The following is a 17,682-nucleotide window of genomic DNA, read 5'->3' as shown; positions in this document are numbered from 1 at the left end:
GTTAGGAAGTGCATACTTTTAAGGACCAAATTGTTGATTGGCTATTTCTTTTCTATTAAAATGTCTTCCACACTAAATCCTAATAATATCTTTCAATAACTCTCCTTCCCCAATTGTAGTCCAACCCACCTTATTAGATAATAATAGAAAGTTAGAAAGATTAGGAGTGGAAATAGGAGAAGGTAAAAGGATAAAGCGTAACCATGATTCAATGAAGTAGGTATATCAACTAGCAAGTTGCTGTTAAACTTTGGTGTCTGAAAGTAAAAAAAAAAAAGATGTCCGCATTAAGTTGTAAGTTCGGGCTTCAATCTACTCATCCTCTGGCTCATCTAGCTGAACTTGTCTGCGTTTGCCATAATTTTCTTGCCTCACTTTATCATGCTTTATCTTCTTCTCTTGTCCCTCTGAACTATCCCATTTCTTTCTGTGTTTGTGGTGTGCAGGATGGTCAGCAGTATGCTGCCGATTATCCATGTTCTTTTTCTTATGACCATGCTTGTGCATTTCTTTATGAACATGGTGTGAATGATCAAAATAATCGGAATTCCTTTCAGAATGCTTGTGCATTTCTTTATGAACATGTAAATCATCAAAATAATCAGAGCTCCTTCCCGAATGCTTGAGTTTATGCTCATAAGCGGTCCTTCGCCTATATCGAGCATTATAGTTAGGGCGCCTAAACTCTTGCTTGTGATGGTTGCTGTCATGAATATGGTGATGTCCCTTGTCAGTTGTGGTTTTGCGTTTATCCATGACGATTTGTTCATCAGCGTCTAAGAGATCGTCCCACCAGTCATAAAGAGGATCAAATAGACCCTTTTGGTGTAAAAGCCATAATAGTACAAGCACTGCAATTCAAAGAATAGTATTTATTTTAAGTTGCTCTGCTGAATGTACAAATTATATAGTAACTAATAGACATTGAATAGAAATCATACCTGTCGGAAAAATTGCCAAAAACAGACCAAACATCATTACCCAACTCAAGCATACATATTGTATGTGGCACTTGAAGTCAAAAAACCCAGAGCATTTTTGTCTTTTCTCCCACCCAGACCGAGACGCGTGGAAGAAATTTTATCAAGTAGTCAAGACATATGAATCAAATATTAAACAAAAGGTTTATGGTTATGAAAGCAAAATGTAGTTATTGATATTCCAATACCCTGCTTCAATGTTCAGGTAATAGTTTATAACGAAAATTAAATTACTAAGAACAGATAGATGGCAAAACTCATTATCAGTCTATTACAAACGTCATGAAGGAAATAGGAAGGATTTTATGCAAATGGAACTAGAGTAAAGTTGAATACGTGCACCAACTTTTTGTGTAATTTTGATACTGACTAAATTTCAGAACAGTTTTTTCATAAAATAATCCCAGTTTTAATCCTTTATGCTTTAATGACGGAATATTCCAAAGACTGTCTTCAAGGCTTTCACGTGTTCACGACAGTCAGTGCTACTAATCCGTGTTTGGTGTGTAGAATTTCTAATCAAAGTGGGTGGTGTCAATGAAGAAATATATATAACTATCAAAGCAACTCTAGATATTGCCAAAGAATAAAAATGATACAAAATTTAGGAAATTCATATTTTGTATTTTATGTTAGAATTTAAATTGTATAGTTCGCAAATACAAAGCATAGTAGAAATAATAATACCTACAAGTTCTTCCAGTCATAAATTCTGTTAAGCTGGTCCAAAGTTTATTCCATAAGTTTTCAATAGAATCAAAGAAACCATTTAAACTTGTCTCCGGTGGTTGAAAAGGCATCCCCTGCAGAAATAGGAGATTTAGAGATTCAAAATTTGTTGCGATAACACCCCAATAACTAGCATATACTGTGAAGCAACCAGAAGACTACCTTTCTGATTAAGTTAATATATCTACGGGAAACGGTATTGCATTGTCCATTAATTGCCTGCTATAGGATTTCACGCGAAGTTCAAATAAGAACAACAGACAATTAATTGTCATTTACGCAACACATTTTCAAAATACGGTAGTTGCGATAGTTTTTCATGCTCAAATTCACGATCCATTAGAGCATGTGCAATTAATTGCACCATCCTCATCCCCAACATATTTTCCATAAAAGTATTTAGAATTAAAAAATGCTGTCTAAACAACCACTTAGCACTGGTAGCATTTTTAGAATTTCCACGCCACTCGGCAACACTTCTATTACATTCACCATGAAAATAAATTGAAGTTGACGGATAACATCAAATAAATAAAGTCAGAAGGTATTTAGTTTTTTGATAAAGTAAATATAAGTGAGAAATAATAAAATGTTTTCTAAAAGTTGTATAATTTAATTAACTTGATAGAAGATAAGGAGACTTCCCACAATTTTTTGTCCCATTTTTTAAACTTATTTTTCACATCTTTCATCCATCAAACATCCTATTTTACTTCGCTCTTCATCCATCATCTCCATCTCCAAGATTAAACAAGGCATTAACCATTAATTAAGCTATACAGCAGGGTCCCTTTCATGTTTTACGGGGGCTGGAAGGTGGGGGGATCTTTTTCTCATAATATGATCAGTTGCAGCTTTCAAGGACATAATGGCAACGTAGTATCCAGATTTGAACAAGTTTCATATTACTTGAGAATATAGGTCTTTTCTTAGCTAGACAGAATCAGCTATATGGGTTAAACAAATTCATTGTGTTCATAGTCATTGAGAATAATGCGTGCTAAATTGAGGTACCAGGAAAGAACAAACCTGTGTGCCATTGTCAAGAACAGTTGCCGTCGTAGCAAATTGACATTCGGCTCTATCAACTTCATTATAATCAGAGTCCTTTAATATGGCTTTGTTAAAAACGTCCCAGAAAAAGAAACAAAGTGAATATCAATGAGTTTTTTATCCTCAGAACAAATAGCAAGGTATCCATCCTAAGTTTCAACTTTACCCGCACAAAAATATTTTGAAGCTTGATCATTGCTGGGGTAGAGTTTGAACGATCTGGTTGTAATCTCATTTGGCTTCATTATTAAAAATTGCTCCTGAAGCATGTTTAAAAAAACGTATAACAGAGAACCTACGGAAGGGGCAAAAAACAGATTGCTGACATATGTTTTAGCATAATACCTCCATCAGGGTGATATCCTTGGAGCAATTAAACTGCAAGACAAAACAATCAATGTAGAAAGGCTAAAACTACAGCTTGTTGGACCCTCCAAAAAATTACTGCAATGCAAGACTCAAATATTTTAACCAAAATTTTTGTAACCCTAATAGAACAAAAGCATCCGGAGCAGCATGCACCTCTTAAATTCATATTTATGTCATGCAGTCCATTCAACTAATTAGAGATTATTTTGTTAAGAAATGAGATTTTTCTAAAGTCAAACTTTGTGGAAAATTTGGAAAACTTAGTTGTTTTTTGTAAAACTTGTTTATTAAGTTTTGGTTTTGTGGAAAAGTAGACATATGTCTCTTATAAATAAGAGAGAAATCCTTTGTAGAATAATAAGTCACTGCACTCATGCATTGCAGTAGAGTCTTTGTCTATCTATTCTTTCATAGTGTATCTTCACAAGAAAATCTCTCGTCTTTGTTTTTTCTCTAGTTCTACAACCTTTATGTATTTTCTGATCTTACAACATGCTATCAAAACTTGGAGTATCCAAGAAAAATCTCAAGAAGTGTTAGAAAAATCTCAAGAAGTATCTCAAGAAAAATCTCAAATTTCAGCGGAAAATCATTATCATCATCATCTAAATCTTTTTCTTGAAGTTTTGATATTGATCTTGGAGATTGTCATCTCCAGATGTTACAGGATATACAATCCTTTGACAGAAAAATTTCTTATTTCTAGAAATGTGAAATTTGATGAGTTCTCTGGATGGAATTGGGAGAACTGCAAAGTACAAGCCTCAAGCAAAAGATAACGAGGACTTAATATCTCTCTTATAAATAAGAGAGAAATCCTTTGTAGAATAACAAGCCATTGCACTCATATATTGCAGTAAACTCTTTGTCTAGCCCTTTTTCCATAGTGTATCTTCACAAGAAAAGCTCTATTTTTGTCTAGTTCTACAACCTTTATGGTTTTTCTGATTTTACAACACATTTAGACAAACAATAATTTTGCCCCACGACTCTTATGAGTAAACAAGGAATGATTAATGCGAAGTGTGAGATTTCTAGGTACTTATTTAAAATATTGTGTCCTCATATAATGATATGTCATAAACAATGAGCACAGGTCAGAAGAGTTTGTAAAAAAATTATCACAACCCAGTTTCCGATTACATATTATTATAAACAAAGAAATAGAACAGAACTCCACTAACGCTTTCAAGACTTAAAGAACTGTGCCACGAGTATAGAAATTTAAATAATGCATGTCTGTCATTAATAAAAAATACCAGCTGAAGCACAATATAGAGAAGCATACTACCGTCAAACTATATGACGCTTCCACCTCACCCGTGTTCTTAGTTGTGATTATAGCAACTCCAAATTGGGTTAGGGCTTCAAATGTAGGGACGCTAACACTTATAATCTTTCCTGGGCTCCTGGGGAAAAAAACCATGTCAAGCAACTTTTGAAACGCTTTTTACCATAAAACAATAATTCTGGTTGACATTCGAAGTATTTAACGACCAAAAGTCATTCAGTAGTGTGCATAAAAAAATGGCTGACTATAGAAACTTCCCACCATCGTTTTTCAAATATTTTCTGCACGTCTCATACCACGGCTTTATATATTAATTTATGATCTCCATTTTGTCTGCTTATTGGCTATACGGATTGAACATACGAAAAAGTGAAAGGAAACAGCATCCAAAGTCCCCCCCCCCCCCCCCCCCCCCCCACCCAAAAGGAAAAATAGAGTTCAATATCACATCGTAAAACAATTTTGTCACTGAATGACTATAATGTCCAACTTCTGAACTATTTTTGTCATTTTACAGACTCATTCAAGCTAACAAATAATCAAATTAAAAAGGGAACGTAAGTTCAGTCACATCTGAATCTGTGATTCGGTGACAATTGTGAAAAAAAGACAGATCCATATCCATGACTTATAATTATGAAGAACGTTACTGTTTCGAAATCATATATAGACCAAGTAAATTATAATACCTTTGATAAACATACTCTACATCATTCGCACTTAATTCTAGCACAAGGTTTGTATTAAGAACCTCTGTAATTCCTATGGAGAATGAATAACTCCCAGCACTCTGCAGATAAATAAAATATAAAAAAATAATTTTCTAACAGATGACACCATACTAAATAAAAACAAAATTATTGCAACGTAACTGGATGTTGGTTTATCCTTTCAAACCTTCCTTCCAAACCATAGAGTGGCACTTGATTCCTACTTATTCGATTCAGGTCAGCCTGTTACGAAGAAAAAAGATTCTTCAAATTTTCAACAATTATAAGAAAAATACATACAAAGTTTCAATAAAAATATTGGATGATAAACAATGTGATTTGAAATTATTAGAAATGAACTGAAACTATCTCAATTCAAGAAGCTAACTCAAGCGAACCGGAAATCCCAAATAAAAACAACTCTTGTCTTTATTGATTTAAGCAATCTCGTCTTAAACTTGTAGACACGTGTTTGTGAATATATGATCAGGTTTGGTGTTAGAGTTATTAAAAGTCATCCATGAGTCTTTAACAAATTAAGAATTTGGGTAAATGGTCCCCATAGAGGAAGGAAAGGCAAGCTTCACCAATAAATGGAATTAATACAGTTACAAAATAGAAGTGACAAGAAAATGACAAAAACGAAACCAAAAAGCAAGATAAGAATAAAAGTTGAAGAAAAAAAAAATCCTAGTAACATTACCAACCTCCCGAAAATTCCACAATTGATTATGCAAGCAGGTCCAAAAGGGCGAAGAGCAAAAGTTTGGTTGTCGATTGAAAGCTTCATAGCTCACACCAATTTTGTTGCATTCAACAGAATCTAAGGTAAATCTCACTCTCTCGAGCAGCATCCACATAGAAATGTTTCTACCCAAATCCTGCGGTTGACCAGGGCTGCCCTGTCACAAGAAAAGAAAAGCAATTTTTATGTATGCTTGTGGAAGCTGTGAACCATGCCAAAAGTATATAATGTAGTTCAACGCGGCTATCTTCCTTAAACTACACCAGTAATGCCAAGATAAATGAATGATTGGTATTCAAAATTGGAATAAGGTCTGTCACTAAAAGAAGTGCCCAAACTAGGGCAGCGAGGAGACAACAAAACATCAGAGAACATGGAACTACGGACTTGCAGTTGCAAATACCTTAGCCTCCCTATAATTATATTATTTTGACAATTTCCAATTATATTTGTCAGGTATATTTTTGGTGTTGCAAGCATTCTTCATTGAGAAACCTCTAGAAAGGAAAAAAAAGTGTTCTTAATCCTACAGTGTTAACATTCTTAGCTAGAACACATAATGATACCTCTAAGCTTGCCAACATAAAAACTGAAGATTGAAGGGGAAAAATCTTTTTGGCATAATCTACAATGATAAGGAATCTACAACGGTAAGGAGGTGTCCTAGATTAAATATCAGTCAATTAATACTACATCATGCTTGCACCATCAATGGGAATATGTACCCAATGATGTTTTTGTGCCACAAATACGCTGTGCATGGGGAAGCCTGTATGCCTTCAAACTTAAAAAACAAACCACAATGACAGGTTTCAAGTCTATCCTTATTTTTGTGACCTGTCAAAATAGATTAAGAACTGTATGGTTAACAAACATGATAATAATTTATTCTATCAATGCATTTTACAGTTTTTTTTATTTATTTCTGTGATAGATAGATAGTGCAATTTATTTTTCATGGTAAAATTTTATTATTACCAATTAATAAAATCATGTTAGACAATCTCTTGGCGAAAGAGAAATATCCGCAAAATGTCTAAACGAGAGTTAGAAACAACAGAGTAGTCAAGAAATCAGCCTTACAGACAATTCTTTATGTGATCTTAATTTAACCTCAATTTTGTTAAAGCTAAAGTCAATAGAGGCTAATTACAGTGAAACCAGTGAAACAAGCATACCTGCCTTGGTACAACTAGATAGAAATCCTCAAAAGATGGTATATTTGTGTACCCAACAAAATCTCCAATAAGATTAACCCTCAAAAATTTATCATCAGAGATCACTGTTCTGTTTTCAGGCGCCACAACCACTTCCTGCCAGCCAAATTATGGATGGACAAAATTACAAGTTAGATACACATAAAGGATGATTAAAAACACGACTCTGTTCTAAAGAAAGCACGATTGTTTTACTCAATTTGCTCACTTGTAACATGTTATCAAACAAACTTAAAAAAGTAAAAGAAAATGAAAATAAAATGTAAAATTATTCCTTTTCAAAAAATTTGGGACGAAAAATGGTACTTAAGTGTACAAGGTGAACGAAGTAACAAGAATAAGGACACCAGAGATTCAGAATAATTCAAACAAACAATAAAAGATGCATACGGAAAGAAAAAATTACATACCGAAATTTTAGTTCCACTCTTCACCTGTATTCGAACACTAAACCCCAAAGTTCTCCGCCCAATGCCAAAAACATGAAACCTGAAATGATTGAGAAAAGGAAATCTGAGTTGTAACTCATGACTAAAACAACGAGGCGGCTTTCACTTCGTCGAATTTCAGAGAGGATTACAATTAAAACAAGACAAAACTACACTGTAATCTTAAATAACAAAGGTGAACTGTTAGAATATCATATAGCTGAGTTAAATTACCATTATATTTGTACATTTTTAGTGTTTGGAGTTGAATATTTGTACATTAAGAGTTGAACTTGAACTAATTTATTTCATAAATAAACTAGATGATTAGTAGAATATAGCTGGGGGTACAATATGTCTGTATTATACTCAATTGTGATCACTCCCCTGTCCTGTGTAGTCTCTAAAATTTCAACGAACTTAATAAAGTTATTTGATTAACTCACTGTTTCGAAAAAAAATCTAGAACTAACATGAAGAAAACATCTGAAATTTTTCGTTCAAGGTGAAAACCGAAAGATTATATAAAATATTGATCTGCATATACAAACGGTTCAATTTAAACATGGTCATATGCTCCCCTAAATCGAGCAAAGAACTCACCAAGACAATAGCCAGAATAGCCCACCCAAACCAATCACAATTGGAAACAAAAATGACGGCGAGGGTGGAGGCTTACCAATCACCAGGGAAACGCACGCAATGTGCAGTATTGGCCTTTCCTTTTGTTAATTTGTCAACTAGTTAAACAATTTAACCCAAAATTGTTAGTTTGGTGTTTGCTAACAATCTACAAATTTCTGCAACACCAAATCACTTACAGAAGTTTCCACATGATGAAGGCATCCGCCTTTGAGGCCCACATGGACAACAAATTGGCTACATTAAATACGGAAGGAGAGAAATGTTAATCCTGAGTCAGAAGTGAGATGAAATGCCAAAGAGTATTTGGGGGAGGATGGATCAAACACAGGATTCTTATTCTAATTCTTCGTTTTGAATAATTTCCTTTAAAATTATCATCATGACCTTAAGCACAAATATTGTAATCGTAAATCAACTAAGATTGACTTCAAAGTATATTTCAAGAAGTTCAATATTAGAAAACTTCACGATGGAAGGAAAAAAGAAAACAGTATAATTTTGATGTATGTATATAAGCATGGAGGGCAGGGATGATAACCAGCCAAATGCTTAAATAAAATTAAAATAAATAACTTAAGAAGAAAATAGTGGAACTATGATGATTATCAATGACTATGATATTGGTGTTAGAAGGCCACCTGAGTGTTCTCAATAATATGACCCTCTTCATCTCGCAGTCTGCAACATAAGTACCAGAAACCATGCAGTGAAATCAACATAGTCTAAACTTGTCAGTCTCTGGTCATAATAAAATAAATAAAACATGGCTTGCCTCTCGCATATCTTCACTACATTTGCCCCAGCATCTGGCTCACATTTTCGTGTCTGAACATAATACTCTTCAGGTTTATAAGGAACATCCTGTTAACAAGCAAGTCTCACTTAATCATACAAAAGATCAAACGACATCCAAAGTCATTAGCTATATAAATAAAAATTATTAAAATAATACTAATTATCCAAAACTATAATGAAATGATGATAGATTAGTTCTCAACAATATGAAATAGTTGTGTTATTTATATTTTAACTTGCAACAACATTTTCTTTGTCTCTTCCTCTCTCCCTATTACATCAACCAAATAACATTTCTGTAACACTAATTATCACATGTGTAGTCCAATAACTACAGAAGTGTACCATACTCGTATATATGTTAACTCATACAACGCATACGCAGAAGTTTTATTGATCGTTATCACGGGTGGAATCCGCAATGTCTGCATTTTCCTGGTTGAATTTTCCTCCACTTCCACCAATTCCGCAACAATCGACGCCTCTCCTCCACTCTGCGCAATCACAAAACAACATCAACAAACGGAAATGCATAAACACTGCGTGGCGTACTTTATAGTTTACCGAGCCACTGGGAACAGCCATGTTCACTACGATTTTGGTGGTACAATTGAGATTTTTGGAGTCTGAGTTCTTCTCGCACTTCTCGAGTTTCGATTTGGAGATTATTTGAATTCCGCTGACCAGGAACACGAGGAAGCAAAACAGTATGAAGATGATTAGGATGACACTGATACGGGAATGCAATGCCATTTTTGGGCGGTTACGGATTTCAACTATGGACTACTTTTCTAATTGCCGAGGGAGGGATGGTGAAAACAGAATGAAGGAAGTTTGGCGGTTTTTCTTTTTCTTTTGATTTTCTTTTTTGAAAGAAAGTTTAATTGATCACATTCTCCCAACTTTTCTTGCATTCTAAGAATACCATGGAGAGAAACTCAAACTTTTGATCCACAACTGCCAATAGGATTCACTTCTTTTTTATATAAACTTATAAAAAGCTAAGAATTTATTTACTTCTTTTTTTTTTACTTTTAATCACAAAGTGTCGCGTTGCTTTTGATTTATTTCTTATTTTTTAAATACGTTGAATAAGAAAACGTGTAAACAAAAAGAGAAATTATTTTATCGTGTAATGTACAAATCTTTGAAAATGGAAAATAAAGTGACAATTTTACCTTTAAAAATACAAATATTGCTTGCAAAACATTTTGTTGCTGTTTGGATTTATAATGTTTGAAGGTTTCATTTTTATAAATTTCGATTATATTATTTTCAATTTATGCACAAACAAAACTAAATGAATAATTAAAAAAAAAAAAAACAAAGTTCACATTGAACCCTTCAGATTTTTTTCTTCTTCTTAACTTAACCATTTACTTTAGATTTTGAATTTAAAAATAAATCATATCTAATTTGTATGTTTAGTTGCAGTGACTATTTAATAAATAATAGAGCAAAATTTACCCCCAAATATTCTTTGTGTAGCTGTATATTATAAACGTTTCTTTTTATTTTAGTTTTGATCTCTTAATTTGTATGACATACCATTATGGATATTTTCTATTATGTCCTTGTAAGTTTTTCTATTAAATTTAACATAAAATCAAAAAATAAGCAAAGATGAAAACAATTCTAAAAGAAAAAATATATATTAATGAAGTTATTTTGATTATTCTACTACATATATATTTCAACATTTTTTATTACGTCATCTCGTGTCAATAAATTAAATTTAATATTTATACAAACTTTAATTTTATACATTTATTTAAATAATATATATATATATACTATTTTTAATATTTAATTTATAACTTTAATTTAAATGAGAATAAAATAAAAAAATAGTATATGTTTTATATTTGTATGAAAGGAACTGTAACATTCATCTAATCTAATGTTTGAAGAAAGAATTAGGTTATGTTGCTTTGCGAAGAATATACTATTAAGCATGATTTGTGCATACGGATTATGAAACAAAGTTACTTTTACTTGTAAAGATTTACAAAAAGGAAAAAGTGCGAATTTGTGAGATGTATTCTTTTCTAATCATCGTTGTGGGGTGATTTCTGATTAATTGATATTTCCTTTTGATAATTACTAGTGGGATAATTGATTTTGGGTAATCAAAGTTTCAAGACAAAGGCTATAATCTCTATTCGAATCTAGGAGCACGTATCCGAATCAAGGATAGCGTATCGGATCTTCCTCCAACTTATTTAAATACAAATTTATTTTATTTTTATAATTAATTTTTATTTTATTTCCTCTTATAATAATTTTTATAAATATTATATTTTTAAAAATTAAAATTTTATCCATAATTATTTCACTTTATTTAAATACAAAAATTTATTTTATTTTCTTAACTATATTTGATTGATTTTCTTTTTACTCTTATAAAATTTTGGGTTAAATATGTTTTTAGTCCCTCAACTATCAAACGATTTTATTTTTCGTCTCTCTTTTAAATTTTGGTACACTTTGATCTTTGTCCTTAAGAAAACTATAATTTTTCGTCCTCCAAAACTAACGCCGGTAGAATTAGGCTGAGTTGGCTAACGGATTGCCACATCATTATTTTTTTCTGACACTAAGTCAATCTGTCCCTCACCATATGGTAATGACTAAACGGTATTGTTAATGGTCGAACGATTATGATGACTGAATGGTGATGGTGACCGAACGGTATTGGTAATGGCCGAACGATTATAACGACTGAATGGTGATGGTGACCGAACGGTGATGGTGACTGAATGATGATGGTGACCGAACGGCACGAGAGAGATTAACTCAGTATCAGAAAAAAAAAATGACGTGACACTTCACCGTTAGCCACCTCACCTGATTTTTAACACCGTTTGTTTTGGATGACCAAAAATTATGGTTTCCTTAAGGAGAGGAATCAAAGTGTACAAAGTTTGAAAGAGAGACGAAAAACAAAATCGTTTGATAGTTGAGGGACTAAAAACATATTTAACCCTAAATTTTCTAACAAATGTTTAGATTATTAATAAATATTATTTTATATTACTTTTATCACTAAAAACATTTTACTAATCTTTATTTTCTATCAATTAAAATAATTTTTTATCTATCACATTCATCAAATCATACATAAACTTTCACAAATTTTATTTCTAAATCACTTCCTAATCTTTTCAAATTCATCTACTTCCTCTCTCTCAAATATGTCCACCAAAATAACATACCCTTAAATGAGTTGGAAGTTCAACTCTTTTACTGATTTCAAATGTTAGATATAAAAAAGTTGTAATTCTATTGTGAAATTAGTATAAGGGTACACATTTATTTTTAGTGAACAAGTAATTTCTATGTTTACTGTTCTTTTTTTTCTTGAATTTTATATATGTAAGTTAGTATGTACACATATAATATGGATATGAAAGTGTTAAAAAAAATTTAAGCTTTATGGGTTGAAATAAACTAGCAACGGAATGAATGCACTATGGTCCCTCTTCTGTAAAAGTATAAAATTTTACCACACATTGTTCATCTATTTACTTATGATCAATCTACACAGGCTATCCAAATAAATCTTACGTGGCAAATTCTGATTTGGTAGGAGAGGTATTCCATGATATGTTTGTAGATATCTGATCTGTGCTGGTGAGGGTAGCAAGACAAACAATTAGGAACCGAATAGTGGACACAAATCATATTCCAAATTCAAACCAATAGAAATTGAAATATAGATATCATATGATATTTAGATAAGAATCCTTTTCTCAATTAACCTATATATATAATGCTCCTCTAGTCTACCACCACAGTAAGCACCATTCTTAACCATTCTCTCCACTTTCACTTACAAAGCTTTTCACTGTTTAACAATGGCTGCTTCAACAATGGCTCTCTCTTCACCGTCATTGGCTGGCCAAGCAATCAAGCTCTCCCCCTCCACCCCTGACCTTTCCGGTGGAAGGATTTCCATGAGGAAAACAGCCTCTAAGTCTGTTTCCTCTGGAAGCCCATGGTACGGCCCAGACCGTGTCAAGTATTTGGGCCCATTCTCCGGTGAGGCCCCATCTTACCTCACTGGTGAATTCCCAGGTGACTATGGTTGGGACACTGCTGGGCTTTCTGCTGACCCGGAGACCTTTGCTAGAAACCGTGAACTTGAAGTCATCCACTCCAGATGGGCCATGTTGGGAGCCTTGGGCTGTGTTTTCCCCGAACTCTTGTCCCGTAACGGTGTGAAGTTCGGCGAGGCCGTGTGGTTTAAGGCTGGGTCTCAGATATTCAGTGAGGGTGGACTTGACTACTTGGGCAACCCGAGCCTGATTCATGCACAGAGCATCCTTGCTATTTGGGCCTCTCAGGTTATTTTGATGGGTGCCGTTGAGGGTTACCGTATTGCCGGTGGGCCTCTTGGTGAGGTGACCGACCCAATTTACCCAGGTGGAAGCTTCGACCCATTGGGCCTTGCTGATGACCCAGATGCTTTTGCTGAATTGAAGGTGAAAGAGCTGAAGAACGGTAGATTAGCCATGTTCTCCATGTTCGGTTTCTTTGTTCAGGCGATTGTGACCGGAAAGGGACCCCTGGAAAACCTTGCAGACCACCTTGCTGACCCAGTCAACAACAATGCTTGGGCATATGCCACAAACTTTGTCCCCGGAAAGTGAGAAAAATTAAATTAAAACAGTGGGAAACTACCACTGGAGTGTGACTTTCAACTTTTTTAATGCAATGAAATATATATCCGATAATCATCATGTCTTTTTCCTATCTTTCCATCTTTTCTGAATTTTGTATTGTATCCATTTTGCACATTATTCACCAAGCTAATTAATAATCACCAAAATGCATTTACCAAATTAACAACATAGGACACCAATATATTAAAAAGCATTCAAGTACTTCGCAGGCCTAGCATCTTGTTATTTATATAATTTGGTAGCAAAAGGGAAATAGTACAAAGTTTAACTTCAATTGAGAAAAAACCTTGCGAACGACTCCAAACTTCTTGTTTTGTGCTTCCAGCTTTAGGACTACCAAGACAAGCTATCTTTAATTGTTTCTTAATTTTATTTTCAATTGCAAAATTATAAAAATCCTCGTTTGAATTTCATCCACTTCTCATTTAAGTGCTTCTTAATTTCAAGTTTTACAAAACTAAAAAACATATTATGTATTTATTAAATTTTCTATAATTAAAAGTCAAAATTGAAAAACGCCCCCATCGGCAAAGAAGAACAATTAAAATTAACAAAAAGAATATATTTTTTATATAGCTAAGAACATAAGGAGAGAAGAATACAATGCAATGCACACAAATCAAAACTGCTAATAATTTAAAATCAAAACTACTAATCATTTAAAATAAAGAAATATCTAAAATACTTATGATTTTATTAACAATATCTAGAAAGTTTTTATTAGTAAAGAAGAAACTCCTAAAAAAGAGTTTATATCTCTCCATTAACACTTTAAATACCTTATTGTAGTTGGTTGTTTCAAGTAAAAAAGATCGAGTTTTCTTTTTTATTTTTCATCTCTTCGTCTAACAAAGTTATATTAAGAGTTAGATGTGATTTAGAAAGTTGAGAGAAAAATAAAATAAAATTGAGAGATGGCTATTATCTTCCTATATTTTGGTCTTACAAAAAAAATTTATAAGAAAATAATGTCTTCATATAAAATTGTTGGTTAACTTTCAAGATGTTTGAGAGATTGTACAAAAAAGACTATAAGAAGTCTTAAGATGAAGATAAATTATCTTCACATGAGATGGAAACTTTGTACAAAATAAGAAAAAATTATCAACAAGTTCTTACTTTTATCCATCGATGTTTGAATAACATGTTCAAGAATATTGTCTATGTTACTACTTCAAAGGAAGCTTAGGAGATAGTGGGAAAATTACTCAGAGATTTTTTAGCAAAGGGAAGTAAAAGAGATTTCAATCATTAAGGAATGAATTTGAAAATTTAAAGATGAAAGAGTCCAGATCAATTTTTAATTATTACTCAGGAAAAATGTGATTGTTAATCAATTGAAAAAAATATGAAGATGAAATAGAAAATGTTTATGCGATAAAGAATGTTCTTTTGAATCCAAAGTTTGATTATGTGGTATGTGTGACTGAAGAGTCAAAAGATATTAAAAGATAAATGTGCAAGATAAAACATGGTGTTGAAAGAAAAATAGAAGTGAAAGAGATGTCTTCAATCAACAGTCTTAATCAATAGTATGAAGTATGACTTCTTAGAAATAAAGCGAGAAAAAGTTTTACAAAACTAATTGTCTCAATAATAACCGAGTCTCTTCAAGGTGTATACATCGATGCATGTGATCCAATTAATCTACATTATTCAACAAAAAAAATATTTCTTTTTATTTATGATTTTAGTAGAAAAAACGTGAATATACTTTGTCAAACAAAAATTTAACTTTTATTAATAAAATGAAGTAATTAAGAAAAAATAAATAAAAACATTCTCAACATAACTACATGTTAAAATCTAAAAATACATTAAGCTGAAGTTATTTATTGTGTAACTGTTCCATTTAATAAATCTCCAACATCTAATTAAAATATCAAATTACTCAAAAGAAAACATAGAGTGAAAGAAAAACTAGTGTTAATTATTTGTGAATATGAGAGTATATCATAACCTATTTACCAAAACAAGATCGCTCAAGATACCAAACATATCATCGCAATAATATCAAGAAAAAACAAGAAAAAACGAAATGAAGAAAGATGGGAGAACCAATAATTTTGTGGCAAGTGAGAAAATACATTAAAAAAAAGAATAACAAGAGTAATTTATTACGTGGAGGAAATGAAAGTTGTCATAAATAAAATTTTCTTTTATTATATTTCGATACCATGTTGAATAATTTTTTATAATAAAAAAATATTCCATGGTACTTTAATATAATTTAAATATAAAACCTTAAGAGAATTTAATTTTAATATTTGTGAATCGAGAAACATATGAAAGTTTCATTGAAAAGGACAAAAACCTCACATCCTAACATATGCTTTAACATTTATTTGTTGCACCACCACATTTATTTTTTCTCCCTGTCAAATTGAATTTACTTCAATCCATGGACACAAACTAATGACATGAACCATAAATAAAGGAGAAAGCAACATAACAACAACCTAGTCGAACTAAGTGAGAGAAAAGTAACAGTATACGTAACTTGTTAGAGAACCACTACTATTTAATTAAATGTTTTCTTATTAAAAAAAACTGTTTTGTTATAATTCTACTTATAATCTAATATTCTTTATACAAATTTAGATTATTTTCTTAAGTTACATTTTTATTCAATTTAAAATAATATACTTTATTATATTACTTTTTTTTATAACCTTGTAGTTAATTAACCTTAGTAAATCTTACAATTATTTTTAAGTAAGGAAAGAAGCTAAAAAAAATTGCACAATACCAGTGGTGCGTGATTTTCGTTTATATTTTCTTTGGCTTTTATAATGTAAATCTTGTCTCATCAATTAATATTTATTTCAGGAGATAAAAGGAAATATCCATGTGTTTTCGTGAACAAAGCTGCAAACCATTGTATGTAATTGTTTTATTCAAAAGCAAATTTTTTACATTATTGATAAAATTGCAGATTTTTTTTAATGATACACAAATATCCAAATGTCATATACTGATCAATTGATTGAGTTTTAGTAACAATTTATTTAATTAAACGAGTAGAAATAATAAATTCTTTAAATTTATTTTTTAAGATAAATAATATCTATAATTTTATAGTTTTTAATTTTTAATTACGAATTTATTAAAAAATTTATAACATATGTATATATCTAAAACAGAAATAGAAGCTAAACTTTATATATATATATATATATATATATATATATATATATATATATATATATATATATATATATATATATATATAAAAGGAAAATTTTAATTATATCAGTTAGTTTATTTTTAGTTAAGCATTACTATTGATTATTAGTTATATTTTTTAGTGGTTACATTCGTTCTTTATATTTTTTATTCATTTGTATGTGATATACAAACTCGCATATAATAAGTTATTTAAATTTATACTTTTATTTATATTATTTTGAACATGTTTCTTTCAGAATTTTAATAAATATGTATAAAATAATAATAAAAATAAAATAAAATATATTTTTGCAATAAAGTTGAATAAAAGAAAGTTACTTATATGCTTTATTATCATTATTGTATTTTTTGTAATTATTTGGATTATTTGTATAAAATGTTAGTCAAAACCAATATGACATATTTTAATAGTCATTTTATGACATAATCTTTTAAAATGTTAAAATGTATGTTAGTTGAGAAAAAAAAATCTTTTTTATGGATCTGGTTTGAGAAGTCAAAATTTGATATATTTGATATATTTCGTGATGAAATACATTAATCATGGTAAGATTGAATAAAGTATTTATTAATTAGGTAAATATATGATAAAAATAACCTCATATACTAAAATATTTACAAGTCAAACTTAAAATTATTTGATATTTCCTCTATTTTGTCAAGATTAGTAGTAATTATATGTTTTTTTTGGGCAGTGTTTTCTAAAATAATAATTATGGTGTCTTTAATCAAAATTGTTCAATTCTCTAATCACTTTATATATATTTTTTTTCACTTTGAAATGTGAATCCATGTATATAATAAAATGAGATATTACTATCTTAATTAGCTAACCGCTTCATAATA

At 31.1% G+C, this 17,682-nt stretch overlaps 2 protein-coding genes across 5 annotated transcripts; one reads left to right on the top strand and one right to left on the bottom strand.

The window, feature by feature from the left end:
• Positions 1–172: 172 nt before the first annotated feature.
• Positions 173–9,904, bottom strand: LOC108334727 (protein HAPLESS 2). Of its 4 annotated transcripts, none has more exons than XM_052869233.1 (19): positions 9,527–9,904; positions 9,313–9,456; positions 8,940–9,028; positions 8,806–8,845; positions 8,344–8,401; positions 8,202–8,262; positions 7,505–7,583; positions 7,056–7,190; positions 5,840–6,034; positions 5,295–5,375; positions 5,112–5,212; positions 4,423–4,540; positions 3,108–3,140; positions 2,929–3,022; positions 2,739–2,827; positions 1,872–1,931; positions 1,668–1,783; positions 942–1,042; positions 173–851 (listed from the first exon to the last, which is right to left on the bottom strand). In XM_052869233.1, the coding sequence occupies exons 1-19, from the start codon at positions 9,713–9,715 to the stop codon at positions 313–315; spliced, it is 2,322 nt and encodes a 773-aa protein (XP_052725193.1). In that variant the 5' UTR covers positions 9,716–9,904; the 3' UTR covers positions 173–312. The 4 variants fall into 4 exon arrangements, with proteins under 4 accessions (XP_052725193.1, XP_017426143.1, XP_052725194.1 ...); XM_052869234.1 differs by having other exon boundaries at positions 717–851; positions 1,672–1,783; XM_017570654.2 differs by lacking the exon at positions 1,872–1,931 and having other exon boundaries at positions 174–851.
• Positions 9,905–12,746: 2,842 nt separating this feature from the next.
• Positions 12,747–13,698, top strand: LOC108335068 (chlorophyll a-b binding protein of LHCII type 1). Its single transcript, XM_017571001.2, has one exon. It carries the CDS (start codon positions 12,820–12,822, stop codon positions 13,612–13,614), a length of 795 nt encoding a protein of 264 aa, XP_017426490.1. The 5' UTR covers positions 12,747–12,819; the 3' UTR covers positions 13,615–13,698.
• The last annotated feature ends 3,984 nt before the right edge of the window (positions 13,699–17,682 follow it).

The sequence above is a fragment of the Vigna angularis genome, chromosome 10, assembly GCF_016808095.1.
Source record: "Vigna angularis cultivar LongXiaoDou No.4 chromosome 10, ASM1680809v1, whole genome shotgun sequence".
NCBI classification, from domain to species: Eukaryota; Viridiplantae; Streptophyta; class Magnoliopsida; order Fabales; family Fabaceae; genus Vigna; species Vigna angularis.
Note: the sequence above shows the minus strand (reverse complement) of the source record. Positions and strands in the feature narration are given on the sequence as shown.

Bases quoted from the DNA above. Each gene is read 5' to 3' on its own strand.
- LOC108334727 (XM_052869233.1), bottom strand. From the start codon at position 9,715: ATGGCATTGCATTCCCGTATCAGTGTCATCCTAATCATCTTCATACTG. The intron at 7,584-8,201 runs GTAAGCCTCCAC...CAATCATTTCAG, and splicing joins GTGCGTTTCCCTGGTGATTG to GTTTCATGTTTTTGGCATTG. The intron at 6,035-7,055 runs GTATGCTTGTTT...TTCTTGTGACAG, and splicing joins ATCTAGTTGTACCAAGGCAG to GGCAGCCCTGGTCAACCGCA.
- LOC108335068 (XM_017571001.2), top strand. From the start codon at position 12,820: ATGGCTGCTTCAACAATGGCTCTCTCTTCACCGTCATTGGCTGGCCAA.